Source organism: Bombus huntii, chromosome 3, assembly GCF_024542735.1.
Source record: "Bombus huntii isolate Logan2020A chromosome 3, iyBomHunt1.1, whole genome shotgun sequence".
NCBI lineage: Eukaryota > Metazoa > Arthropoda > Insecta > Hymenoptera > Apidae > Bombus > Bombus huntii.
In genome coordinates this window covers 11,152,315-11,175,053 of record NC_066240.1, presented here as the reverse complement: position 1 = coordinate 11,175,053, position 22,739 = coordinate 11,152,315, and the positions used below count along the sequence as shown (strand labels likewise).

Genomic DNA, 22,739 nt, shown 5'->3' with positions numbered 1-22,739 from the left:
TTAAAGAATGACGGAATGATAATTTATAAAGTACGATTTTATTATTGATGCGGTAGTCCATGCAGCAAATCCTGAAACAATGTTACGACAAGAGATACCACTGAATTAATTTCTACTGTAAGTTCAACTAAAGTAGAATACAAAGCTTTGCATGGAATCATTGAGTACTAACAATAAGTTTTCGAGAACCATAGCAATCTTAAAACAGATTTCTTTTAAATATACTATCTATCGTGCGAAAAATTAACGAGAAACAATATATGTATACCGAACGAGTGCTTGTAGCTAGAACAAGTATAGAAGCTGTGTTATAACGTTTAAACTGAAGAAATAAGTCTTGAAGGATGTTTTAAGATTCTCGAGATACTTCAATATAATATTCATACTTCGCAAATGATTTGACATATTTTCATGTTTAAATATAAATAGTTCTGATCTGTTATTCACGTTATGAAAGGAATCAAGTCGTATAATCTTATATGAATCAGAAGGATTAATGAAAGAAAATATTAGAAAGTTTTTTACGATGATAACTAATAGTTACCTAATAAGTCACACATTTTATATTAGGAACTGTTGTCAACGACCAAGCTCGGTCACTTCATATAACGTTCATCCGCTCATTCGCATAGTTCGTTCGTACATTCAGCACATAAACAATGAAGATGCGTACTATATTTGTCTCGATAGATTTTTCGCAACAATTGTTAAGACAAAATTTTATTTCTTCAAAATGATTTGATTTTGTACTTTTTTTTTTATAAAGATAGGTTTTGGTAGATCTCGCATCTGATGCTCTTAAATTATGTAAAAAAATACAGTGAATATTTCGTTAAGAATAAATATCTTTAATGAGCGAGCAATTAAAGAGTAAGGTACGTTTTTAACGTGTGTAACGTCGACGGTACATTATACCGTAAAAATTCATACAATTCTTAACGAGATCGAAATATCGCTAGAAGCCTGATCTGGAAAAGATCATATGCTCGATATAAGTGTAACGTGCAAACGATTAAATTTATAAACAATCGACTCTTCCCATCATTAGGGATTCAAAAACTGTTAAGTGTTTGTCGTTGTATTAATATCGTCTTTTTCCCCTATTAATAAAAACACGTCCATATTATCTTTTCCTTTAACATAGACTTGGCCACGTGGTTCGAACTCGTATCGCTCCGAGAGTATATCTAAAGAGTTCTTGGCCACTTGTATTCTTCCAGCGACTCCAGTCGAATCCATTCTAGATGCTATATTTACAGCGTCACCCCAGATATCATAGTACAACTTTGTTGCCCCGATCACTCCAGCAGTTACGTCGCCATAATTAAAGCCAATTCTCAATATTAATTTGAAACCTAGCAATTCTCGATTGAAATCGTTTATTACTTTATGCATCGCCATGGCAAAATCTATTAATTGAAACAGATGCATATATTCATGTTCACTTTGTTGCCTAACTTGTGGGTTTAAACCGCTTGCTGCCATAAATGTGCTACCAATAGTTTTAATCTTCTCTACGTTCGAGAATTCTGGCTTTTCTAACAACTCGTCAAAGTCACCAATAAGTTCGTTAAGCACACGCAAATATTCTTTTCCACCCAAATAAGATTCATCATAGAGTTCATTAAAGTTCACTATGCTTGCAAAAATAATTCCTACAGCTTTATGATTTTGTGAATATTTAGCAGTGGTTTTTAATTGATCAGCAACATATTTTGGTATAATGTTGTGTAAAAGCCAATCGGCTTGATTTTTCATAGATTGTACACGGCTTTTGTCTCGTGCGGCTACCGCGTTTCCGTGAAAGCTTAACCGATAACTAATTTCAAATTCACGATTTAAAAACCAAACTAACAAAAGTAAAAGTATCAGATCTAAAAAAATCTCGGAATTGTATAATCTTTTATGATATCTGATTTCTGCCTCTTTTAATCTCATAAGGGTGAGCTTTATTGTGGAATTTAATAACAAATCAGGAGTATTATCGAATCCTTTTTTAGCCATAATTTCATTAAATTGATTGCTGATTAAGCCAATGGCACGTTTATTTATCATGGCTTGTGAGTAATTGAGCGAGTTATTAATGAATTGATTACCGAGATTTTCTTGATCATATAATAGATGATACATTACAAGATAAAGAAACAATACACCCATGAATGTTACCAAGAAATTTTTCATCCAACAATTGAGTTGCGTGAAATTACAAAAATGAACTATACCAACAACGATTAAGTAACCATAATAATATTCGAAATTGTTCAAATTATGAAAGTTACTGCACGTATAATTGAGAAGAATTGACGTAATCGGTAAGCCGACAAGAATTGCACCGCATATATGCCACGGGTACCATTGTGAAAAGAATTTGAAAATTCGCTGCGTCAACGTTGCATGGACCATATCCGGATATAAAAGTTGACGAACACAAAGCAATACCGCTATAATTTGAATGGTAGCAGCAGATACAAAAAAAATCATATAATATAACGTTGGATCGCAAATTAAAAAGAGCGATACTGTAACGGCAGTATAAACCAACGCGGATATCAGAATATCAAAGTATGTATTGAATCTCGAGGTAGCCAGAGTAGGTGGATTTCCACTGATACATTCGCTAACCTTATGAGCATTTTCTCTATACTCCTTTTCCATTTCTTTGTTCTTGAAAAAGAGTGTCATACTTGAAAGTGGAGGTTTCACGAAGTATGATCGTTGAGAACTTACATTATCTTGAACGCACCTTCGTGAAAAGTAAAATCATATGAACTATAATATAATCTTTAAACCTATAAAGTGAAGTTGATTTACCTACCTGATTAACTGTAGGTCAGATTGTTTTCTTAATTTGTGAAAACATGCACCAAAGGTATCCGTGACTGCTGGAGGAAATGGATAGGGTGGTACTGAAGACGACGGCTCGTGAACAGAGTTCAATGTCGAACTAGAAGTATAATAGCCACTCACTCTGTGTGCTAATAAATCTCCTTGAGCCATGCCGTTCATCAAAAATAACTAAAATATGAAAATTAACTGCAGGAGGAAAGGGAACATGCTGACTATTATTGAAACTTTATTGTATTAAAGTATCTCTAATATAATTTCTATCATTAATTATAAGTTATACCTGCTGTTGTATACTACTACGTCTGCTATTACTTCTAATTCCGGAATCTTTCCTACTGCACATAGAAGAGGCACGACTGAGTGGCTCTTGACCAGACAATAAAGGACTAGAAGGTACAGGATTTGGATCCATTTCAATCTCATTTTGAGACGTATTCTGTAAAGAAATACAACTTATATACGAATGAGATAATGCAGCTGAAAATTAAAACAAAATCTTTTATCGACACGATTTTGACCTGCCTAAATCCATTGCGATCTTCGTATGATTGAGATTCAATTTTTGATTTGTCGACAATAATTGCTTTGGGTTCTTCCATTTCTAAAGGTGTCATTTCCTCGGTAGTTCGTTGTCGTTGTAAATATTTCCACGGCTTGTTTCGCGCTTTTTTCTTTCCATAACTGGCAACAGATATCGGACTTTTATTTGCGTTCCCCTTTTCATCTGCGGTATCAGTATCTCCGTTTTCGGAATCTAGAATACTTGGCAAAGAATTTGCTTTCATTCTATAATTACTTGTATTAGTAACCATATGGAGGTAATGATATTTGGATTTAGATTGGCTATTGCAAGAGGCCAGACGATGACGCGATTGCATCAAAGGCGATATACTTGTCGGAGATGTAATATTCATTATGAACTGATTGGTGAAATCTGATTTTCGGCCTTTGATAAAATAAGTTTTAATACCTGTAATATAATACATATTTCTAGAAAGTTTTATATGATTAAGTACACTCAGACAACTTTTCTATTCATAAGAGTTTTCTACTCCCATATAATAATAATGTCAATACCATTTATTAAATCCCCTTCCTCTGTAATATATCGATCATCGAGGAAATTTAATGTTTTTTCACTTAGGTGAACTCTTCCTGGTTTTCCCGTGCTTTCTAGTTTGTTTGCTAGAGTTACATCATTAGACCAGACATCGAATTTAAATCTTTTAGTACCTACTATTCCACAGAGTACAGTTCCAGTATGCACTCCAACTCTCATATTAACGCCTTCTCTTCTCTCAATATCAAACTGTTTTATAGCTTCTATCATGGCTGTAAAAACACACATTAATTATTTTTCATATAAATGTTTCATTTCTATAATTCAGTAAAAAAGGAAGAAAATATACCTAATCCCATTTCAATACAACATTTTGCATGATCAGGCCTTGGTTCTGGGCATCCACTTACACAGTAATAACAGTCTCCCAATGTAGAAATTTTCTCACATCCATGATGTTCACATAAATCATCGAATCTTTCAAAAAGATCATTTAAAATGCCTACCAACTCTTCTGCAGTCTTATTGGAACTCATTCGTGTAAACCCAACAATATCAGCGAATAGGATACTAACATTTTCCATTGAATGCATATTAAATGGTCGAAATAATGAGCGAATATCTGTATTATTGGACGGTATCGAACCTTTTTTTAAAGAATCCTCCCGTTCTCTTTCACGTTCACTTTCTGCCATTAACCAATCTGCGACTTTAGGCGGCATTACTGAGTGAATCATCTTCTCTTTAAGTTGTTTCTCCATTTCGAGCTGACGCCGGACCAACAGTGATTGCCCGACCTTCATAAAAGTACCACGCATCCTTACAAAAGTCATTATTAAAATATGTATACCTATCAGATGAATGCAGATCTGCATTAAGATTCTTATTCCAAGACTCGTAGAAAAATAATCGTCCGAAAATGATCGGTTAGATATGTTGCTACTTAACAAATAGTTTGACATTTCACCATTTTTATGAGTTAGTACACTTTCTTCAAATATCGAAGTTGCGTTGTTTACACCTTTCGAGGCTAAATCATTAGACGAAGCGTTTATGGTGGAATTAATACTAGCTATTGTTGATATTATAGTGGAATTTAAGTTCTTGAAAACATTGGTATCGTTCAAAACTCCAGATATCCTTCCAACTATATTTTCTTGATTTGACTTTATTCCAAGAGCAGATAACAGTTTTGAATCCTGTGAATACGATACTAATTTCATACTTGCAGTCGTAGATTCGTTGTCACCGTGCATCACATTAGAAAATTGATTGATATTAAAGTTTTTCAGAGTGGCATCATTTTCTATCGAGGTATTTAATAAAATATATTTGCTAAAAAATTCTTCTCTTGCACTTTTTGTACCATATAGGTAAGCAGTCAAAAATTCAAATAGAAAAGAATAAACCATCGATATTCCCACACAAGCATATAGTGGCATTGGCAAGACAGTGTAAATCAATAACAAAATCTCAGAACAGAGTGCAAAATGTCCGACTAGAGTTAAGCCATCTATATAGGGTGGTACTATTGTGAGAAAAAGTAAAGACAGGATGCAAAGCATGGATGCAACTCCTAATGAAATTGGTAACACATAACTTTTATAATAATCACTATGTGTTAGATACAAGACTGCTGATACCATTGCTCCAATAGCAGTGAACACTGCTGCTATAGCTGGCCATGTTGTAGTATTGTATTCTGCTCCAATTACAACAAAATATGCCAGCCATGTCAAAGAAACCAGTAAAATATATGTTAGAGCATACCTAAAAAATAATATATATTAATATTTGCTTCTATGAATTTAACAAGTATACAACAGTGTATTATATACCGGAATCTTAATCTAATTTGTGGAAAGGCACTCCTTTTAAATTGTTCTTCAAGTATTTCTGAATCAAATCTAGGATTCCACCAAGATCTTGGAGCTGCACGTTCAAATGGTACTGGAAGGCTAATTCCACAACATCCAAGTCCTTGTCCACTGTGTGCCAAATATGTTTGTATATATGGTGCTAAAGATATATGAATTTCATCTGTAGCATCTTCGCTATCATCCTTAGCTCTTGTAAAACTAACAGATGAGCTTCGTTTTCGATTTAAAGGAGGAGTCATACTTGACATTTAAATTGCACTAAAACCATACATAATCTAAATTTATATTTATTATAAATTATTATATATATTGTATATTATAAATTTATATATTAAAAATGAAACTAGTTTTATTACAATATATGTATTAAAAAAAAGGAAACAAACACAATTACAACATTACAATTGTAACAATATAATTTAATAAATACATTATAATTTAATTTCATAGAAAATTATTGTTACAAAATAAAACATTATCTAAGAACATATTCTACTAATGTATTATTTTCTGTATTCTACTACAAAACAATGATTTTAAGTAACAATCAAATTTTTAAAGTTTTGCATTCTTCGTGATACAAATAAGCTTATAAAAATTATATTCCATATAGGATTTATACAATTATTAAGAAAAAGTGGTTATAGATCATTTCTTTCAAATGACAGCATGCTCTTTAACTTTATAACACTATGACATGATTCTTTAATAAAAATAAAGTACATGTATAAGTATGATAACTTTAATACCAAGAAACTTACAGCCAGTCAATTCACCTTGATCACTGGCGAAATCGCCACAAAACTAAGAAAATCATCCTCCCCGCTGACATCGGAGGTTCTTCCTGAAATCAGCTCGCTTCAAAAAATGCCATTTTCATTCTTTTTGTTTGGTATTCTCAGTGTTACCGAGAAAAATTAATATTATACGTATCAGTAATAGTTCAATCGAATTTTTCTTGTAATCAATTTATTATTGTGTATAATTAAAAATTATTGTTTGAACGTTTCGAATTTTCTCTTCCGTAATGCACCATGGCCATCTTGAATCTATCGATGACAGCGCCCACGATTAGAAAGCTCATGCGTTAAAAATTAACTCGTGCTTTACAGATAATAAGCTAAACTAGGCTGAACTGAACGTACAGAGATTCGATATTCGATATGGGGAAATATTTACCGCGAAGTTCAAGACATAGTTATGTAAGACATTGTAATGTATGTGCAACCTTAAATGATATAAAATTTATATAATAAATATATATATATACAATACACAGTAACTACACAAAGTATTTGTACATATACTTATTTTTGTCAAGTTTATCATTTATATCAAGTTTTTATAGACATGTAAAAGTACTACTAAATAATACGAAATTTAATATACTTGGATTTATAATTAATTGGTATTTTTATAGATACCATATATATAGTATTATATACATATTACACATATGTATAATCTTCATAAAATACAAGAAAAGTGTAAATATAGAGAAGTTCATTTTGTGTTATTGTCATATTCAAAAAATATTCAAATACTTTGTTTCTTTCAGGTGGGGGTGCCTATGGTGGATTTGAGATTTTAGAAGCTCCTGTAATCCATGCTATGAAAGACTCTGAAATAAATAATACTGTTTAGGACTGATGTAGTGTGACTAAATAGGAAGTCATGCCAAGAAAAATGTTTAAAAATCTGGTTTAGATAGAAATTTGACAAATATTCAAATACTTTCGTGGTGAATACTAGTAAGAAAGTTATAGCTAGTTTTAGCCATCTAACGGCAGTAGGCTGAACTAGTTATAACAAGTTTTCTCGATTTGCAATATACATCTGAAAGACGTGACGAAGTAAACAATTTTTGTACAAATTGCGAACAAAAACTCCGATATGACACCAGTACTTGGTAGTTTACAATCTATCGGGCCTAATACTCAGGCATCGACTACTGTGCCTGATGTACAAAGTGGCAATACAGTAGTACAAATATTACAGCCTCAGACACAATCTCAACAGACGCAATTTGTATCGCAATCTCCAAAACAGCAGGTAGTACAGCAACCCTCTGCTCAACAACAAACACAACAATCACAACAGCAACAAAGTTCCTTCAATGATTTTCCACAGGTATGTTTATCATTGAACAAAAATGATAGAATTGTTTTTATTTAATTTTTTATATTGTGTTGATTCCAGTTTCTGACTAAAACAAGATTACAAGATCTAGTGAAAGAGGTAGATCCTACTGAACAGTTAGATGATGATGTAGAAGAAATGTTATTACAACTGGCAGATGATTTTGTTGAAACAACTGTAAATGCAGCATGCTTATTGGCTAAACATCGTCATGCAAATACTGTAGAAGTAAAGGATGTACAGTTACATTTAGGTAAGAAGTTACATTTATAAGAAGTAATGTAATATGTTATTAAATGTGTTTATACGAGCTATTGTTTAATTTTTTTAGAAAGAAATTGGAATATGTGGATCCCTGGTTTTGGCACAGATGAAGTACGACCATATAAACGTGCAACAGTTACAGAAGCACATAAACAAAGATTGGCACTTATACGAAAATCAATTAAAAAATATTAGTCCTTCTGTACATTTCATTCTGTATTGTTATTTTATCTTTAACTGATGATTCTTCTGTATTTCTTACATGACAATATACTTTAGGGTAACATACATAACTAATATTTATAAAAAGAGAAGAAATTATTATCATATAATAAGTTATATATAGTTTTTGCAATAATTTTATAATATATTATTATATTAATATATATATATAATATATTTATATTAATATATAATTTTAAGTACAGAATGTCTTCAATTGTGCATTAAAATGTTATTTTTCTGAAAAAAATTAATAGAACGTTCTCATTATAATTCTCTATGTTCTTGATTAAATGTTAAATTAAATAAAATATTTTATTTGTAAAATTTATTTTGTATCTTAAATTTATATGAAAGAAAATTTGTATATAGAAAGTAAGAATTCATTTATTTCATTTCATTTCATTTTTGTAATAAAAATATTATTATAGTAACAAATAAGAATACGAAAATTTAATTAATGGTAATTATTCATATATATCCATATAAAATTAATGTATAAGATTTACAATTTTTAGTTTTAATTCTTTTTTCAGTATATTTTTTAGAAAACTATATTTTTGATTTTTTACCTTTTATGTAAAAAGAAAATGCAAATTAAGAAAATCATTCTGATATTTATTCAAATTACGTTTAATGTCAGATATTACTAGATTTAAACCACTAGTTTATCTAGTTACTCTTTGATTTAGTAATGACTGAAACAGAAGAAACCGGAACCTGCTTGCTCATTGAGCAGAACTCATCAAAGTAACCGACGTACATATCATAGTCTAATATATAAATCGTGATAACCTTTTTCTTTCAGGGACATATTGTGAGATATTACCATCTTGCTTATTGGAACAATTTTCGGACGGTACTGTTCATTCTTTTCTACCCGCTTCTTAAAGTATATTTTATAATTTACTAGGTAATATTTTTATATTGTTAGTATCCGAAAAATAAACAGCCCTTTTTTGCAAAATACTTGTTTTATCGTGAATCCAATGATCTGAACGCATATATGTTTTTATTTTCTCTCTGCTAGTTAAATATAAAAATTATACTAACCGAATTTTGTACATTCGTATATTGTATTTTATCAGTTCAAGTAGGGTATTCTTTTGATAACTAATCAAAGTTTTTAAGAAAGCAATATTCGATTACAGTAGTTTCTCATACAATTCTGTATTTAGTAATGAATAAATATATCGAAACTGAAATGTCAATTGTGTTGCAGATTGCGCAGAATATTATAGAAGATAATTTATCTCATTGGAATCAAATAAAATTAACACATTCTGAGTGTACAGAGCATATATAATAACAGTGTTTGATATTTCTAAAGAAGATCTATTGAAAAAGAATGTCTGCCAATAATGAAAGTATGAATAACAATACATGTGTTGTATGTTACAAAAATGTTGATATTTATAGCATTGGTATGTGTGAACACCCTGTATGTTATGAATGTAGTACTCGGATGAGAGTGCTCTGTTGTCAAAATGAATGTCCCATTTGTCGTCAAGATTTGCCAAAAGTTGTATTCACAAAGGAGATAAAACCTTTTAATCAATTACATAAAGGGAATTTGTTAGATACACGATATAACATCTATTTCGATACACTAGATATTCAAAGTAAATTTTATGATTTACTAGCTAATGTTTGCTATATTTGCAAGGAAAGACCTGTGTTTAGTACTTTTAATAGTTTGAAAGATCATATGAGACATCAACATGAGTTACATTACTGTGATCTTTGTGTAGAAAATTTAAAGGTAGATAAACATTTTTTAATTTCAAGCTTATCTTAAAATATACATTAAGAATATTTTAAAGGTTATTATGATTAATTAAATTTTTTAATTTTATTAAGTAATGCTTACTTTACCTATAACAGATATTTTCCCATGAAAGACGTTGTTATACAAGATCTGACCTTGCCCAGCATAGAAGAAAAGGAGATATTGATGACAAAAGTCATAAAGGACATCCATTATGTGAATTTTGTGATCAACGATATATGGATAATGATGAATTGTTCCGACACTTACGAAGAGATCACTTATATTGCCATTTTTGTGATGCAGATGGTTTACATCAATATTACAGCTCATACGATTATCTTCGAGATCATTTTAGACAAGAACATTTCTTATGTGAAGAAGGAATGTGTGCAGAGGAAAAATTTACAAGTGTCTTCAGAACTGATATAGATCTTAAAGCACATAAGGCAAGTGTTCATAGTAAACAACTGAGCAAAGCTGCTGCAAAGCAAGCAAGAATGTTAGAACTAGAATTTACATTAGCTCCACGTGGAGAAAATCGAATGAATAGGAGAGGAATGTTAGGTCCATCAACTTCTAGAAATTCAAGAGATTACAGTGGGAGAGATTATAATCTCAGGGAATATCAGCAAACAGTTACACCAAATACTTCAAATGTATTTATGTCAAACAACGAACCTGCTTTTGTACAGCAACCATCTGTTGATGTACAGAGTACAGAAGAATTCCCAACACTGGGTAACACTGCACCTATTGTACCTACCTTAAATCAAAGTAAAGGAAGAGGTAATGTGACAATTCGTAGTACCATAAGACCTCAGCCTCTTGCTGTTACAGATGAAAATTTCCCTGCATTGGGTCCGGAATCAGGAAGTACAAGTATTTCTAAAACTGTTAACTTCAGTGTATCCAGTAGTAATGCTTCAGGATTAAGCACACAGAGTCAAAAGAGTACAACTTCTAATGTATCTATTCAAGTAAATCATGAACCAAATGGAACTGTTACCACAAAAGTTTCAGGTCCTAATATCAGAATTCGTCCTGCTCAGTTTTCAATGGAATCGTTCCCGGCATTGGGTTCTGCAGAACCATCAACTAGTAGTAATACAAATTTGGCTCATTGGAAGGAAGTTTTACAATGGACTTGTTCTAAATCAGCATCTACATCGGCACCAAAACCTAAAAAGGTGGCCTCACCACCATTGATACCTTCTCCACCACCTATTCAATCTGGGGAAGATTTCCCTACATTATCAAAGTCATCTAAATCAAAGAAACAATCAACTATTACAGTAGTTCCTTCCTGGAGTCAAGCACAAAGTTCTAATAATAGTAATAATGCAAAAACGACTACTGATATAACAAAAGGAAAAACGAAAAAGAAAAAAGTTAAACAAAATTGTAATAACAATACTGCTAATGGGAATGATGGTAGTAGTTCGAAAACGAATGTAAGTACTGCTGTAGTAAAGAAAGAATGTGAGACACCTACAAGTTCACCCATTACGAATAAAACGCATGCTGGACAATCAAGTTCTCAGTCTATATTGAAATATGCAGATATTACTAACAGTGAAAATACATCAAAAAATATAAATGTTCAGCCTCTAAAGGAAATAGAACAAATTAATAAAAAGGAAAAGAAGAAACATAAAAATGCAGACAATGAAGCAGTTGTAAATACGGATATCGATAATAATGCTACTAACGGAGTACAGAGAAAGCGCACCGAATTAAAAATAGATAGCTTAAATTCCACTAATAGAAATACCCGTCATTTAGAAGACTTTCCTGCTTTAAGTGGCAGTAGTTCTAAACCACCAGGTTTTACGAATCCACCACCTGGATTTGGAACAACAACTCCTCCACCTCCTGGTTTTTGTATAAAATATAATAGCATGGATAAAATAAACAATAGTAACGGATTGACTTTCACAAACAGTTCTGGAGAGAGTTATTCTATCTTGCCAGACAACAGTAAGCACGATAGTGCATATAATTATGTACATCCTCCCGAATTTCAGAAACGGAACAAATGTCTTGTAGCCAAAGTTAATGAGGTTCTGATGCAACATGATCAGATCGAGGAGTTTCGATATATAAGTGGACTGTTTCGCCAAGGAACATGTAATGCTCAAGATTATTATATGCATTGTCGTGAAGTTATGGGTCTCAGCGCTTTCGAAAACGTATTTTCAGAGCTTTTAGTCCTCTTGCCAGATATTGAAAAACAACAGGAACTATTTAAAGTTCATCAAAAGGAGAGTGGCAATAAGATTAAAGGTTTGGAAATTTGTGCAACCTGTGGTCAAGTTTTAAAAAATGGTTCTGATTTTCGAACACATATGACTAGTCATACATTAGAGAATCATTTTCCAGCATTGGGTAAAAATAATGTCCTGCCACAAAAAAATTCTTGGGTACGCAAATGAGTGTAGTTGTGTTCCTTTAATTAACTTACAAATTTTGCCAAGGTTCTGTAAGCTATGAATAAAGGAACTGCTGAATAAATTATTTTTATGAATGGCGTCAGTGTAAGATAATCATAATTAATTTGAAGTTACTTGTAAAACATATTCTAAGTATCAGCTTTTAGTATTAAAAAGATAGTTTGGACAAATTAATTACCATGTACTTGGTATTTGTACAATGACCTGCATGACTGCTGCCTAAAATGAAGAAAATTTGTTATTAAATTGTTGTATGCACTAATAATTTTATGAAATGCATATAGCAAACAAAGTCAATAATTCTATGTATAATAACAAATTTTATGTAAATGAGTTTAAACAATTTAACACTTCTGACACATTCTGAACAAGATATTCATATACAAATCCTATACTAAAATATTTTAATTGGTGCCCTATTCTGTCGTATGTTAAAACTACTGTGTATATATATATATATATATTACTCATAAGTAGGTAATATATTTCTGTAATTTATTCATTGTCTTTTATGAAGTAGAAATGGAATAAAATTTTATGATGCGTAAAAGTAACACTGCATATTAACAAATTATTTGATACGTTATACATTATACAGTGCATGTATGATAATGTACTGTTTCATACTGTAATAAAGTTATTACATTAAGTTAAACAAGACTACAAAACATGTGTCTTTATTATATCTCCCTATTTTATAAAATATAGAATTTTAATTCCTATGACAAAAGAAGATAACGAAGATAAAACACAATTGTAAATTTATAATTTATATATTTATTTCTAAATTTTTTCATTAATTTATAACTGTGATTCTTTACAATGTAAATCATATTACAAAAGAAGTGATAAAATTACGAATAAGGGAACAAAGGTAGATGTTTTAAATGTTTACTCTTATAATTTACTGTTAGTATTATTCATTTTGTAATTTATTATCTATTCGAAAAACAGCATAGTAAAAACTGTATGTTAGGTAATATATATGATATTTAATTTTTAATTTACTGCATAGACGCAGAGTAAAGTGCATGAATATATAGGAATTTATTTCTACTTCTTTTTTTTTTCTTACAGTAGAAACTGTTAGTAATAGATTAAACAAATGACATCTGTAATACATTTTTATCCAAATAAAAACAATACATGTGTCAAATTTAATGTAGAAATATTCCATATTTATTTCAATCTTAAGATACACTTTTTAAGTAAACTCACAACTCTACTGATGATAAGTAACATACAAATAATATATAACTGATAAATTTATACACTCATCTGATTCATGTTTTATTTTTCATTCGTAGCTTTGCTTTTAAAGGAAAATTTCAGTTTGAAAATAAAACCTGTTTCAGCATATAGCACTGACTCAGACAGTCTTTAGTCCTGAGTCAATCAAGTTATATTCTATTATTTCAAGTAGTTTCCTTTCTTAAAAATTACAATCACAGTGGTATTAAATCGTACACATAGTGCGTAATCTGACAAAATGGAAATTGCAACCTGTCTTCTACGTCCATGCTCAATGAATAAATTGTTCATGAAAATTATGAATAACGACAGTGCTTTATCACTTTTTAGCTAGTTCATTACTCAACCAATCGAGTCCTTCGTAAAGTCCATGTCCTTGAGTAGCACAAGTGCTTTGAATGTACCAATGACGTCCACGTAAGGAATTTAGCCCCAATTTGTCTGTAAGTTCTGCTGCAGACATAGCATTTGGTAAATCTTGTTTATTAGCAAAAACTAAGAGAACTGCATCTCTCAATTCATCTTCTTTTAGCATGTTTGCTAATTCACGTTCTGCCTCTCCAATACGTTCCCGGTCATTACTATCAACAACATAAATGAGACCTTGTGTGTTCTGGAAGTAGTGTCTCCATAGCGGTCTGATTTTATCCTGACCACCAACATCCCACACCGTAAAACATATATTTCTATACTCAACAGTCTCAACATTAAAGCCAATGGTAGGTATTGTTGTGACAATTTCACCAAGTTTCAATTTATACAATATGGTAGTTTTTCCAGCAGCATCCAAGCCCACCATTAATATTCTCATTTGCTTTTTACCAAAGAGCCGGGTAAGTAGGCTGCTAATTGTTAGGCCCATTTTGTTTGGGAAGACACTAAATTAGCCTGAAGTTACTTAAACTAATACCCTTCCACTTGGGATAATATTATTGGAACTGCGTATTATTTTACGACGTTTATGATGCTGTTAACACACCTTACGGAGGTTATTCCGGAAATAGTTGGCAAAATTGGCCACGCACACCAACTCCTAAAGTACTGATCGAAAATGCGATGATAATATTGCAGGACTTAAAATAACCATTTCTTTTTGCAATATCTAATTGTAAGCCTTGCAAACGTAGATAGATATGGTCATAAAATACACTGAATTATTATTTCAACACCCAATTCATGAGTCACAATATATGTACCAAGAACAGAATGCAACACAACGCATATTCTGTCATGTAACCTATTAACTATATAACCAAGCGCGTAATTTAAAAACAATGTGTTCTCATTTATATTTAAGGAATTTGTAAGAATATTTTTATTGTACAATTACCGCAATAAATGACCGTTTTCTAATAATTCACGAATGATATTACACAGAAATGGTCAAATGATTCTTATAGCTCTGCCAGCTTATAGCAATACACTTACATTGTTTTTGTGAAGAAAAAGCAAGGAACAAGAATATGGAGTTGCTTATATTTTTATCAATGTCAAGATTTCAATCAATAATTTGCACATCTGCATTAAAATAAATCTACATATTAAATTATATCTACGAATATGTAAACACAATATGAAATTAATAATTTTTCATTCACCGTTTGTATTTTTATTTTATCTTTCACTTGTTTGGTAATGTAATATTATTTTTAACTAATATATAATTTAAGATATTTATTTGAAAATTACTTTTTATTCCTTTCTTCGTAGGATCTATTAACATTAATGATACAAATAATTTATTATTAATTTTTCATAACTATGACAAATTATTTCACAAGTTATTCAGAAGGCAAAAAGAAGAAAAAAGTAGTGATAGAAGATTGACTTTTCTACCTAGTAATATCTGAAAATTATAAGTTATTATAAAATAACAGTTTTTTGACTGAAGATAAATATCTCGGTCTTTAAGCGTTACAAAGTCTTATGTGTAAAACACAAATAAGAAACTGCCCAGAGACGTAGGTATAAAAAGAAGAGAAATCTCTTCTCTTGTCATTTCTATTAAATGGAGACATAGCAGTGACAAGTATTAAAAATAAATTTTCTGCGGGATTAATTTATTTTTATAACATTTCTCTCTTTTGTTGCTACTTTATCTATTTTTATTAAATTGGCTCTATTTCTTGTGCATATTTTATAATAATAATTGTTTATTCGACCGGTCGCGGAGAGACGCGATCGCTAGGAAGCACGTCAACGGGAGTCGTAAATTCCCGTTACGATTAGACAATCGACGCCACGAAACTGATCGATCCCTTATTTCGATTAGGATAATAAAAGTAGTTTAATGAGTATAACACTTGGTTAACAGTTCAAAGATATTATATATTTCCAACAACTTTGTAAAGAAGATAGTTACGCTGGTGCGTAGATATGAATGAAGTTTTAAACAAAAGATTCATTCCATTTTGAAGAGCGAAGTGCGTGATTGTCGTCATTGTTGATTGTTGACTGTTAATTTTTAAATAAACTTTATTGTTGAACATTGAGAGTATTTCTTGGGCAGTTACACCTTACATCACTTCACTGCGTTTACATTGAAGAGAAGGTAAGTGGCTGACCAATGATGTCTGGATCTACCGGGGAAAGATCCAGTTCAAGACACCAGTTCATTATATTTTTAGGACATGCTAAACGGCATATAATGAAAGGACAAGTAAAGACGGCATTTTATCTTATCATTGATTACCGTATAAGGGATCATATAATAAAATGTACGGAAGAAGAAGCATTTAGAATATTGGGGACTAAGAGGGAGCTAGATGCAACAAAACTAGATGCATTTATTGCTCTGCTATATGCCCGCTGTGCATATCAGGCAAAAAATGTAGATGTCTCATATTTGTGAAATAAAATTTGGAGATCTGCATTTTTTTTCAAACACAATAAGCAGGAATGACTTTGCTGAAATTATGAGGTTTATACGATTTGATAAGAAGAGCGAAAGAAGCCAACGTTTACGAACCAATAAATTTGCGATGGTATCTACAGTATGGGACCAATTTACAGAGAATTCACAAAATTGTTATAAACCTAGTGCATACATTACTTTTATATAAGGAATCGCGGGAGAAAAACCATGGAATAAAACTATCAATAAATTCAGATTCATTACTACAAAAAAACTTGTCAAGTAAAAAGTTGTAAAGGTTACAAAATTATGAAAATTTGTTTAAGATGCGGAAAATGTTTATGCGGCAAATGTACATTTGATAATAAGATAATTTGTGAAAAATGCAGCAAAGTTGATTAAGATATATCTTTATATAAATAAAAGTGTAATTCTATTTAAGTCTATAATCGAAATTAAACAAAAGTAAATTTGGACGAAATTTTATGAAAGTTCATCATTTTATAAATTAACCATTATTTAAGTTAAATCATAAAAATTACTTCTTTAATTCCGGCCACTTTGACCGCACACGGTAGGAATAGGTATACGTCGGTAGGTTTAGTGTTAAAAGTAAGTAATGAAACCAGAAAGATTTGTAAAATATCAAAGGGGAACATGAGAGAGTTGCACGTGCTTAGTCCTATAAAAGAAAATAGATAGATATTAACAACGGGGACAAGATAATTGACAACGGGAATATCATTTAAATTGATTTATCCTTAAATTATTAAAAAGGCTTAATCATCACATAATTCTTTCTAAAATAAATACTTGTGGAAATTTAGCGAATTCAAGTATACTGGTAAACATGTAATTAGATTGTTTGTAAAGAGAAACAAATTAACGTGAAGTACTTACTAATAACTTGATTGAGTGCACCAATAATATTTTCTTTAATTAAAGAAGAAGATAAATCGTTTAATCCATTATACTTTTTATGTTAAATTTAGATTAATATCAAGTGTCATGAGAAGTTATCACTGAGAAGCGTATACTTCACAAACAACAACGACCTTTAATTCTGTAGTGCGTTTATTCCAATATGTTTAACAGTGCAGTAAAAGAGCGAGTGTGAAGAAAATCAGGATTCGAAGGAAATTAGAAGACCGTTGAACGTTGAAGTTTTGAAATCTTACGAAAATGATCATCACGATATTATTCTCCTTGTTTCTTTTCGTCAGTTTGCACTACATTATTTTGCATTATGGAAAATATGGAAGAATATTAAATTCGTTACCAGGGCCTCCGATATTACCTATTATCGGGAATGTACATCATGCCCTAGTTTCATCAAGTAAGGAGAAAATGCAATTATATTTCTAAATAAATTTTATTTTATTTGAAAATTTGAACAATTTTATTTGACTTGAATAACAAACACGTTTGAAGTAATAGATCAACAATAATAGGCTTTGTTCATATTTGCTATGTATTATAGGTAATCTTTGGATCTTTATGAACAAAATGAGCGATCAGTATTACCCAATTTTTAAACTTTGGGGTTTCACAACTGCACTTGTTCATACTCGTCATCCAGACGATTTTCAGGTAATTAAAAATAATACTAGATATTTATACTATTATTTATCATATCTAGATGCACAAGACATTATTTCATCATTGCGAGAAGTTTAATTAACTTTTTTTTTACAATTCTAATTAATTCCACGTAACTAAAATTTTAATAGCATTAAACAGACATTAAAAAGAGATTAAATATTAAATTTTTTGCAAGTAAGTTAACTACATACGTTTCTCAATAATAGAGATCTATTAGTTTTTCTTTTTCGTCATTTAGATACTTTTCGGAAATACGAAATTTACTCAAAAAGGTTATATGTACAAACTTCTGGCGCCTTGGTTTAGTACCGGACTTCTTACCAGTTCAGGTATTACTTTTATTTTTCCTTTACTACGTTTCTTTTTCTACTAAAATACTAATTTTCATTTTCGTTGAACTTATTCAATTTTATTCCCTTGCTGAATTTTAAACGCCAAGTGCCATTAAGTAAATAAATAAATATAATCAGATGGAAGAAGTACACTTATGATAGGTAATAAAAATCTATGATATTTTGTGAAGAAGTAATTATCTTCTTTGCAGGACGCAAATGGCAAATTCGCAGGAAAATATTGACACCTGCATTTCATTCCGACATGCTTAACAAATTTGTTGACGTATTTGTAAAGGAAGGAGAATACTTGGTGAAATCATTGAAGAGCGAAGAGGGAGTAGTCGTGAATGATTTATTCCATACCATTAGCAAGCATACCTTGAATATGATCTGCGGTAATTTATGAAATATACGATAATTCAATAATTACAACATAATTGAAAAATTCGGCGATTGTAAATGTATCGATTGACATGTATATAGGGTGGTTGGTAACTGGTGGTACAAGCGGAAAGGAGGTGGTTCTAGGCGAAAAAAGAAGTCGAAAATATAAAATAAAATTTTTTTTTTATTTTTTTTTTTTAATTTTTCCATCGAGACAACCGCACGCGTACCGAGCGCAAATTCAAAGTCGATTTTCTCGAAAACAGAGCCTCAAACGAAAAATTTTTATTCTATATCTTCGACTTCTTTTTTCGCGTAGAATCACCCCCTTTCCGCTTGTACCATCAGTTACCAACCATCCTGTATATGAAATGTATGCAAATGAGACGTCGAAATAAGTTCTCTTTTAAGTATATTGAAAAAGTTACGAAAAATTGTAAATTGTTAAACTGTGAGATCTAGATTTAAAAAATAGCGAGAGAAAATTATACAGTTAGAATGTTTTTAGATCTTTAGGAGTGTTTTAAGTTTCTAGAAATTTACCGACAAGATCAATCGATAATTTTCCAGAAACTGCAATGGGAATTTCCCTAAATGACGAAGATGAATTTCAGCACAAATATCTTAAAGCCGCGAGTGATATGGAAGGAGTCTTCGCGTACAAGTAAATAAAATTTGACAGATAATCTTTACATCCTATTATCTTATATAATGCATGCCATTACGATGATTTTTATAGAACTGCAAGGCCGTGGTTATTTTATGATTTCTTTCTCAAATTTGACCCTAAAGGATGGAGACAGTCTGAACTACTTAAAACATTACACGGTTTCACTCGAAAGGTATAAATATAACTTTTAATCATATCTTTTCTTATAACAAGTTCATCGTTCGTTTGTAAATATGGACATTGTACTATTTTTATGTCAACAAAGTTATCAGTGATAAATTTAATATTTCAGTCCAATCTAATCCATATTATTCGTACGATAATGCAGGATTTTTTTTATTGATTATCCTATGTAATAATTTTATTGATCGATAGATCTATTTACAATAGATTAAACAGGAAACGATGGTTATTTAGCGTGAACTAAATACAGCAATGTGCTATAACTAAGACAACTAAATAGTTAATTCACAACCATCGTCACCACGGTTCCAACGCTCTCTTTCACGCGGACCATCCTCCTCGACAACGCTGACAACACTCTGACTTCTCAACTCACTACTGCCTGTTAATTCGTCTTTCACCCTTAAGCATCCCTTTATTTTTTCTCATAACCCCATCACATAAGCGTTCCGTAACGTTCTTTCCGCGTAATTATTCGATCGAAAGACCGACGACACATTGATGGAGCGCTCAGCCCATTGAAGTTGCCAAACCCTTTTGACCTGTCGGCACTCAGGTTTTCTCGCAACATTGTTTATGGTTCACCCGATATTTCTTAGACAATTTGTCAACGATACTACAATAATGAGTTGGATAATATGTTGTAGATAATCCAAGAACGAAAAGAATATCACTATCAGAGCAACGGCCGATGTTCAACTGATTTCAACAAGAATTCAAGTGATGATAATGACAATGTTGAAAGTAATGACGTTGGAAGTATGTGAGATAGAAAGTTGAAGTACTTTTAAGAACATGTATAGCTTAACATTTTTTGAAATGTTTTTGTTTATGCGTAGTACGTAAAAGGAGACTGGCTTTGCTTGATATACTCATAGAAGCTCATCGAAATAATCAGATAGATGATGAGGGGATTAGAGAAGAAGTTGATACATTTATGTTTGCGGTGCGTTATACATACATGCTTCTTTTTTATTTTTTTACATTTAAACACGCTTGATATATATTTTTAATTCTTGTATAGGAAAATAATGTCGAACATAATCTTTTTTAATAGGGGCACGACACTACCGCAATAGCTGTTTGTTACATCATAATGCTTCTGGCTGAACATAAGGAGGTTCAGGTGACTTTTAACTTTCTGTTTCAGTCTTATTTCTCATTATTAAACTGCGGATTTTTATATATGCGTGGCAACAAATGCATGGAACGCGCTTAATTTGTTACGTATAGTACTAGTTATAATATTTAATAAGTAAAATAGATCTTTGCTTGGGTTCCATCTTTCTAAGACGTGCTCTTAAAAATATGAATTTATATATACATCTGTAATCTGTCTATTATTATAAATATTATACTATTACGTTAACTTTGTTTTGTACGATGGATGTATAGCGATTATGTTATAGGATCGAGTTAGGGCTGAAGTAAAAGCTGTATTGAAAGAAAATGAAGGGAAATTAAATATGTCTACTTTGCAAGATCTTTCGTATCTTGAGAGATGCATTAAGGAATCACTTCGACTTTATCCAAGCGTGCCTCGTATAGGGCGTAAGACAGAAAAGGAGCTAAAATTAGGTAAATATCGAATTACATTATATGAATCACAGAATAATTATGTTTCAGTGTTTATTTTCACGATAAAGTATTATTAATCTATTTATTTTTAATAATTGCAAACGTATTGCAACGAAACTGTCATATTTTAAGGTAACTGTAAATTACCTTCGAGTACTGAAGTTCTCGTGGACATATATAACATTCACAGAGATCCACGATACTGGCCGAACCCGGATGTCTTTGATCCCGACAGATTTTTACCTGAAAATTCCAAAAGTCGACATCCTTATGTTTATGTACCTTTTGGTGCCGGCTCAAGAAATTGTATCGGTGAGAATGTTAAGTTTAAATATTTGATAATATATAGATTTTACATGAATATAGAAGACCTTCTTTGAGTTTGACTTCTTTGAGAACAATACATTTTTTATACTGATAAATGAAGCGAATGTCTTTGCAGTTGGATTGCAAATAACGTATGATTCTCTTTAAAAGATTTTTATGTAGGAGCTTTTGATAGGAGATTGACTACTTCTATTATTTTCTTTTTATGTAAATTTGCATTTCATCGAGTTCTTTTACTTCTTGTCTTTGTATTTTATTAAGAAAAAAACGGAATATTAACGTTCAATTAGCATCGATAAGTTGTAAAGTAAACGATAATTGTTGTAGTTACGTAACTTGAATTTTAACGAAGTCCTCCAAGAAATGAACTTTTTAACGTAAAGTTAAAAGTCTTCTTTGAACAATTGAAAAAGATATAATTAATTTTTAATTCGTAGGAAAACGATTCGCCATGTTGGAGTTAAAAATTATAATGAGTTTTCTCTTAAATAATTACTTCTTTGAATCCGTGGACTATCTTAAGGATATATCATTTCTAACGGGCATAATAATGAAACCAGCACATAGGATCCGAACGAAATTCATTCCTATTAAGGATACATGTTGATGTTGGACATATGTTGACCTTGTAAACAGCAGTGTTGATGCTAGTAATCATAACAACAATGTTTGATTTATGTTACAAATATACCTGATATGATCAGGACAAGGATGTATGTACATATATACACTGCTGCTATTTTTAAAATGATATAACGAGTCATATGTAAATTCATACTTACTTTGATTAGTTTTATTATTATAATATAAGTTATTATAATAATATAATATAGTTATATTATTATAATTTATATTTTTATATACATATAATTATTATTATATTATATTTATTTGTTATATAGTTATATTATTATATTAATGT

At 30.9% G+C, this 22,739-nt stretch overlaps 5 protein-coding genes across 9 annotated transcripts; 3 read left to right on the top strand and 2 right to left on the bottom strand.

Annotated features, from left to right (window-relative positions):
- Positions 1–16: 16 nt before the first annotated feature.
- On the bottom strand, positions 17–7,026 carry LOC126863594 (adenylate cyclase type 9). 3 transcript variants are annotated; one of them, XM_050613879.1, is made up of 8 exons: positions 6,549–7,026; positions 5,746–6,045; positions 4,257–5,677; positions 3,925–4,179; positions 3,370–3,817; positions 3,128–3,283; positions 2,816–2,944; positions 17–2,743 (listed from the first exon to the last, which is right to left on the bottom strand). In XM_050613879.1, exons 2-8 carry the CDS (start codon positions 6,033–6,035, stop codon positions 1,063–1,065), a joined length of 4,380 nt encoding a protein of 1,459 aa, XP_050469836.1. In that variant the 5' UTR covers positions 6,036–6,045; positions 6,549–7,026; the 3' UTR covers positions 17–1,062. The 3 variants fall into 3 exon arrangements, with proteins under 3 accessions (XP_050469836.1, XP_050469835.1, XP_050469834.1); XM_050613878.1 differs by having other exon boundaries at positions 2,816–3,015; positions 3,366–3,817; positions 6,564–7,024; XM_050613877.1 differs by having other exon boundaries at positions 2,816–3,015; positions 3,366–3,817; positions 6,549–7,023.
- Positions 7,027–7,565: 539 nt separating this feature from the next.
- On the top strand, positions 7,566–8,743 carry LOC126863667 (transcription initiation factor TFIID subunit 12). Its single transcript, XM_050614081.1, has 3 exons — positions 7,566–7,917; positions 7,987–8,179; positions 8,258–8,743. The coding sequence occupies exons 1-3, from the start codon at positions 7,681–7,683 to the stop codon at positions 8,383–8,385; spliced, it is 558 nt and encodes a 185-aa protein (XP_050470038.1). The 5' UTR covers positions 7,566–7,680; the 3' UTR covers positions 8,386–8,743.
- A 366-nt stretch (positions 8,744–9,109) lies between these two features.
- LOC126864209 (E3 ubiquitin-protein ligase ZNF598) lies at positions 9,110–13,640 on the top strand. Of its 3 annotated transcripts, none has more exons than XM_050615292.1 (4): positions 9,110–9,162; positions 9,221–9,325; positions 9,635–10,174; positions 10,297–13,640. In XM_050615292.1, the coding sequence occupies exons 3-4, from the start codon at positions 9,761–9,763 to the stop codon at positions 12,613–12,615; spliced, it is 2,733 nt and encodes a 910-aa protein (XP_050471249.1). In that variant the 5' UTR covers positions 9,110–9,162; positions 9,221–9,325; positions 9,635–9,760; the 3' UTR covers positions 12,616–13,640. The 3 variants fall into 3 exon arrangements, with proteins under 3 accessions (XP_050471249.1, XP_050471250.1, XP_050471251.1); XM_050615293.1 differs by having other exon boundaries at positions 9,114–9,162; positions 9,221–9,271; XM_050615294.1 differs by lacking the exon at positions 9,635–10,174 and having other exon boundaries at positions 9,123–9,162; positions 9,221–9,271.
- Positions 13,641–13,784: 144 nt separating this feature from the next.
- LOC126864210 (ADP-ribosylation factor 2) lies at positions 13,785–15,115 on the bottom strand. Its single transcript, XM_050615295.1, has one exon. The coding sequence runs from the start codon at positions 14,744–14,746 to the stop codon at positions 14,204–14,206; it is 543 nt and encodes a 180-aa protein (XP_050471252.1). The 5' UTR covers positions 14,747–15,115; the 3' UTR covers positions 13,785–14,203.
- Positions 15,116–17,492: 2,377 nt separating this feature from the next.
- LOC126878418 (cytochrome P450 4C1-like) lies at positions 17,493–22,571 on the top strand. Its single transcript, XM_050641185.1, has 12 exons — positions 17,493–18,074; positions 18,219–18,328; positions 18,579–18,669; positions 18,885–19,070; positions 19,630–19,723; positions 19,799–19,901; positions 20,560–20,671; positions 20,752–20,858; positions 20,970–21,038; positions 21,322–21,490; positions 21,623–21,802; positions 22,255–22,571. The coding sequence occupies exons 1-12, from the start codon at positions 17,921–17,923 to the stop codon at positions 22,422–22,424; spliced, it is 1,545 nt and encodes a 514-aa protein (XP_050497142.1). The 5' UTR covers positions 17,493–17,920; the 3' UTR covers positions 22,425–22,571.
- The last annotated feature ends 168 nt before the right edge of the window (positions 22,572–22,739 follow it).

Bases quoted from the DNA above. Each gene is read 5' to 3' on its own strand.
- LOC126863594 (XM_050613878.1), bottom strand. From the start codon at position 6,035: ATGTCAAGTATGACTCCTCCTTTAAATCGAAAACGAAGCTCATCTGTT. The intron at 3,818-3,924 runs GTATTGACATTA...ATTATATTACAG, and splicing joins GGAAGGGGATTTAATAAATG to GTATTAAAACTTATTTTATC. The intron at 3,284-3,365 runs GTCAAAATCGTG...ATTTCTTTACAG, and splicing joins ATCGCAATGGATTTAGGCAG to AATACGTCTCAAAATGAGAT.
- LOC126863667 (XM_050614081.1), top strand. From the start codon at position 7,681: ATGACACCAGTACTTGGTAGTTTACAATCTATCGGGCCTAATACTCAG. The intron at 7,918-7,986 runs GTATGTTTATCA...TGTTGATTCCAG, and splicing joins CCTTCAATGATTTTCCACAG to TTTCTGACTAAAACAAGATT. The intron at 8,180-8,257 runs GTAAGAAGTTAC...TAATTTTTTTAG, and splicing joins GGATGTACAGTTACATTTAG to AAAGAAATTGGAATATGTGG.
- LOC126864209 (XM_050615292.1), top strand. From the start codon at position 9,761: ATGTCTGCCAATAATGAAAGTATGAATAACAATACATGTGTTGTATGT. The intron at 10,175-10,296 runs GTAGATAAACAT...TACCTATAACAG, and splicing joins TTTGTGTAGAAAATTTAAAG to ATATTTTCCCATGAAAGACG.
- LOC126864210 (XM_050615295.1), bottom strand. From the start codon at position 14,746: ATGGGCCTAACAATTAGCAGCCTACTTACCCGGCTCTTTGGTAAAAAG.
- LOC126878418 (XM_050641185.1), top strand. From the start codon at position 17,921: ATGATCATCACGATATTATTCTCCTTGTTTCTTTTCGTCAGTTTGCAC. The intron at 19,902-20,559 runs GTATAAATATAA...AATATGTTGTAG, and splicing joins TACACGGTTTCACTCGAAAG to ATAATCCAAGAACGAAAAGA. The intron at 20,672-20,751 runs GTATGTGAGATA...GTTTATGCGTAG, and splicing joins TGAAAGTAATGACGTTGGAA to TACGTAAAAGGAGACTGGCT.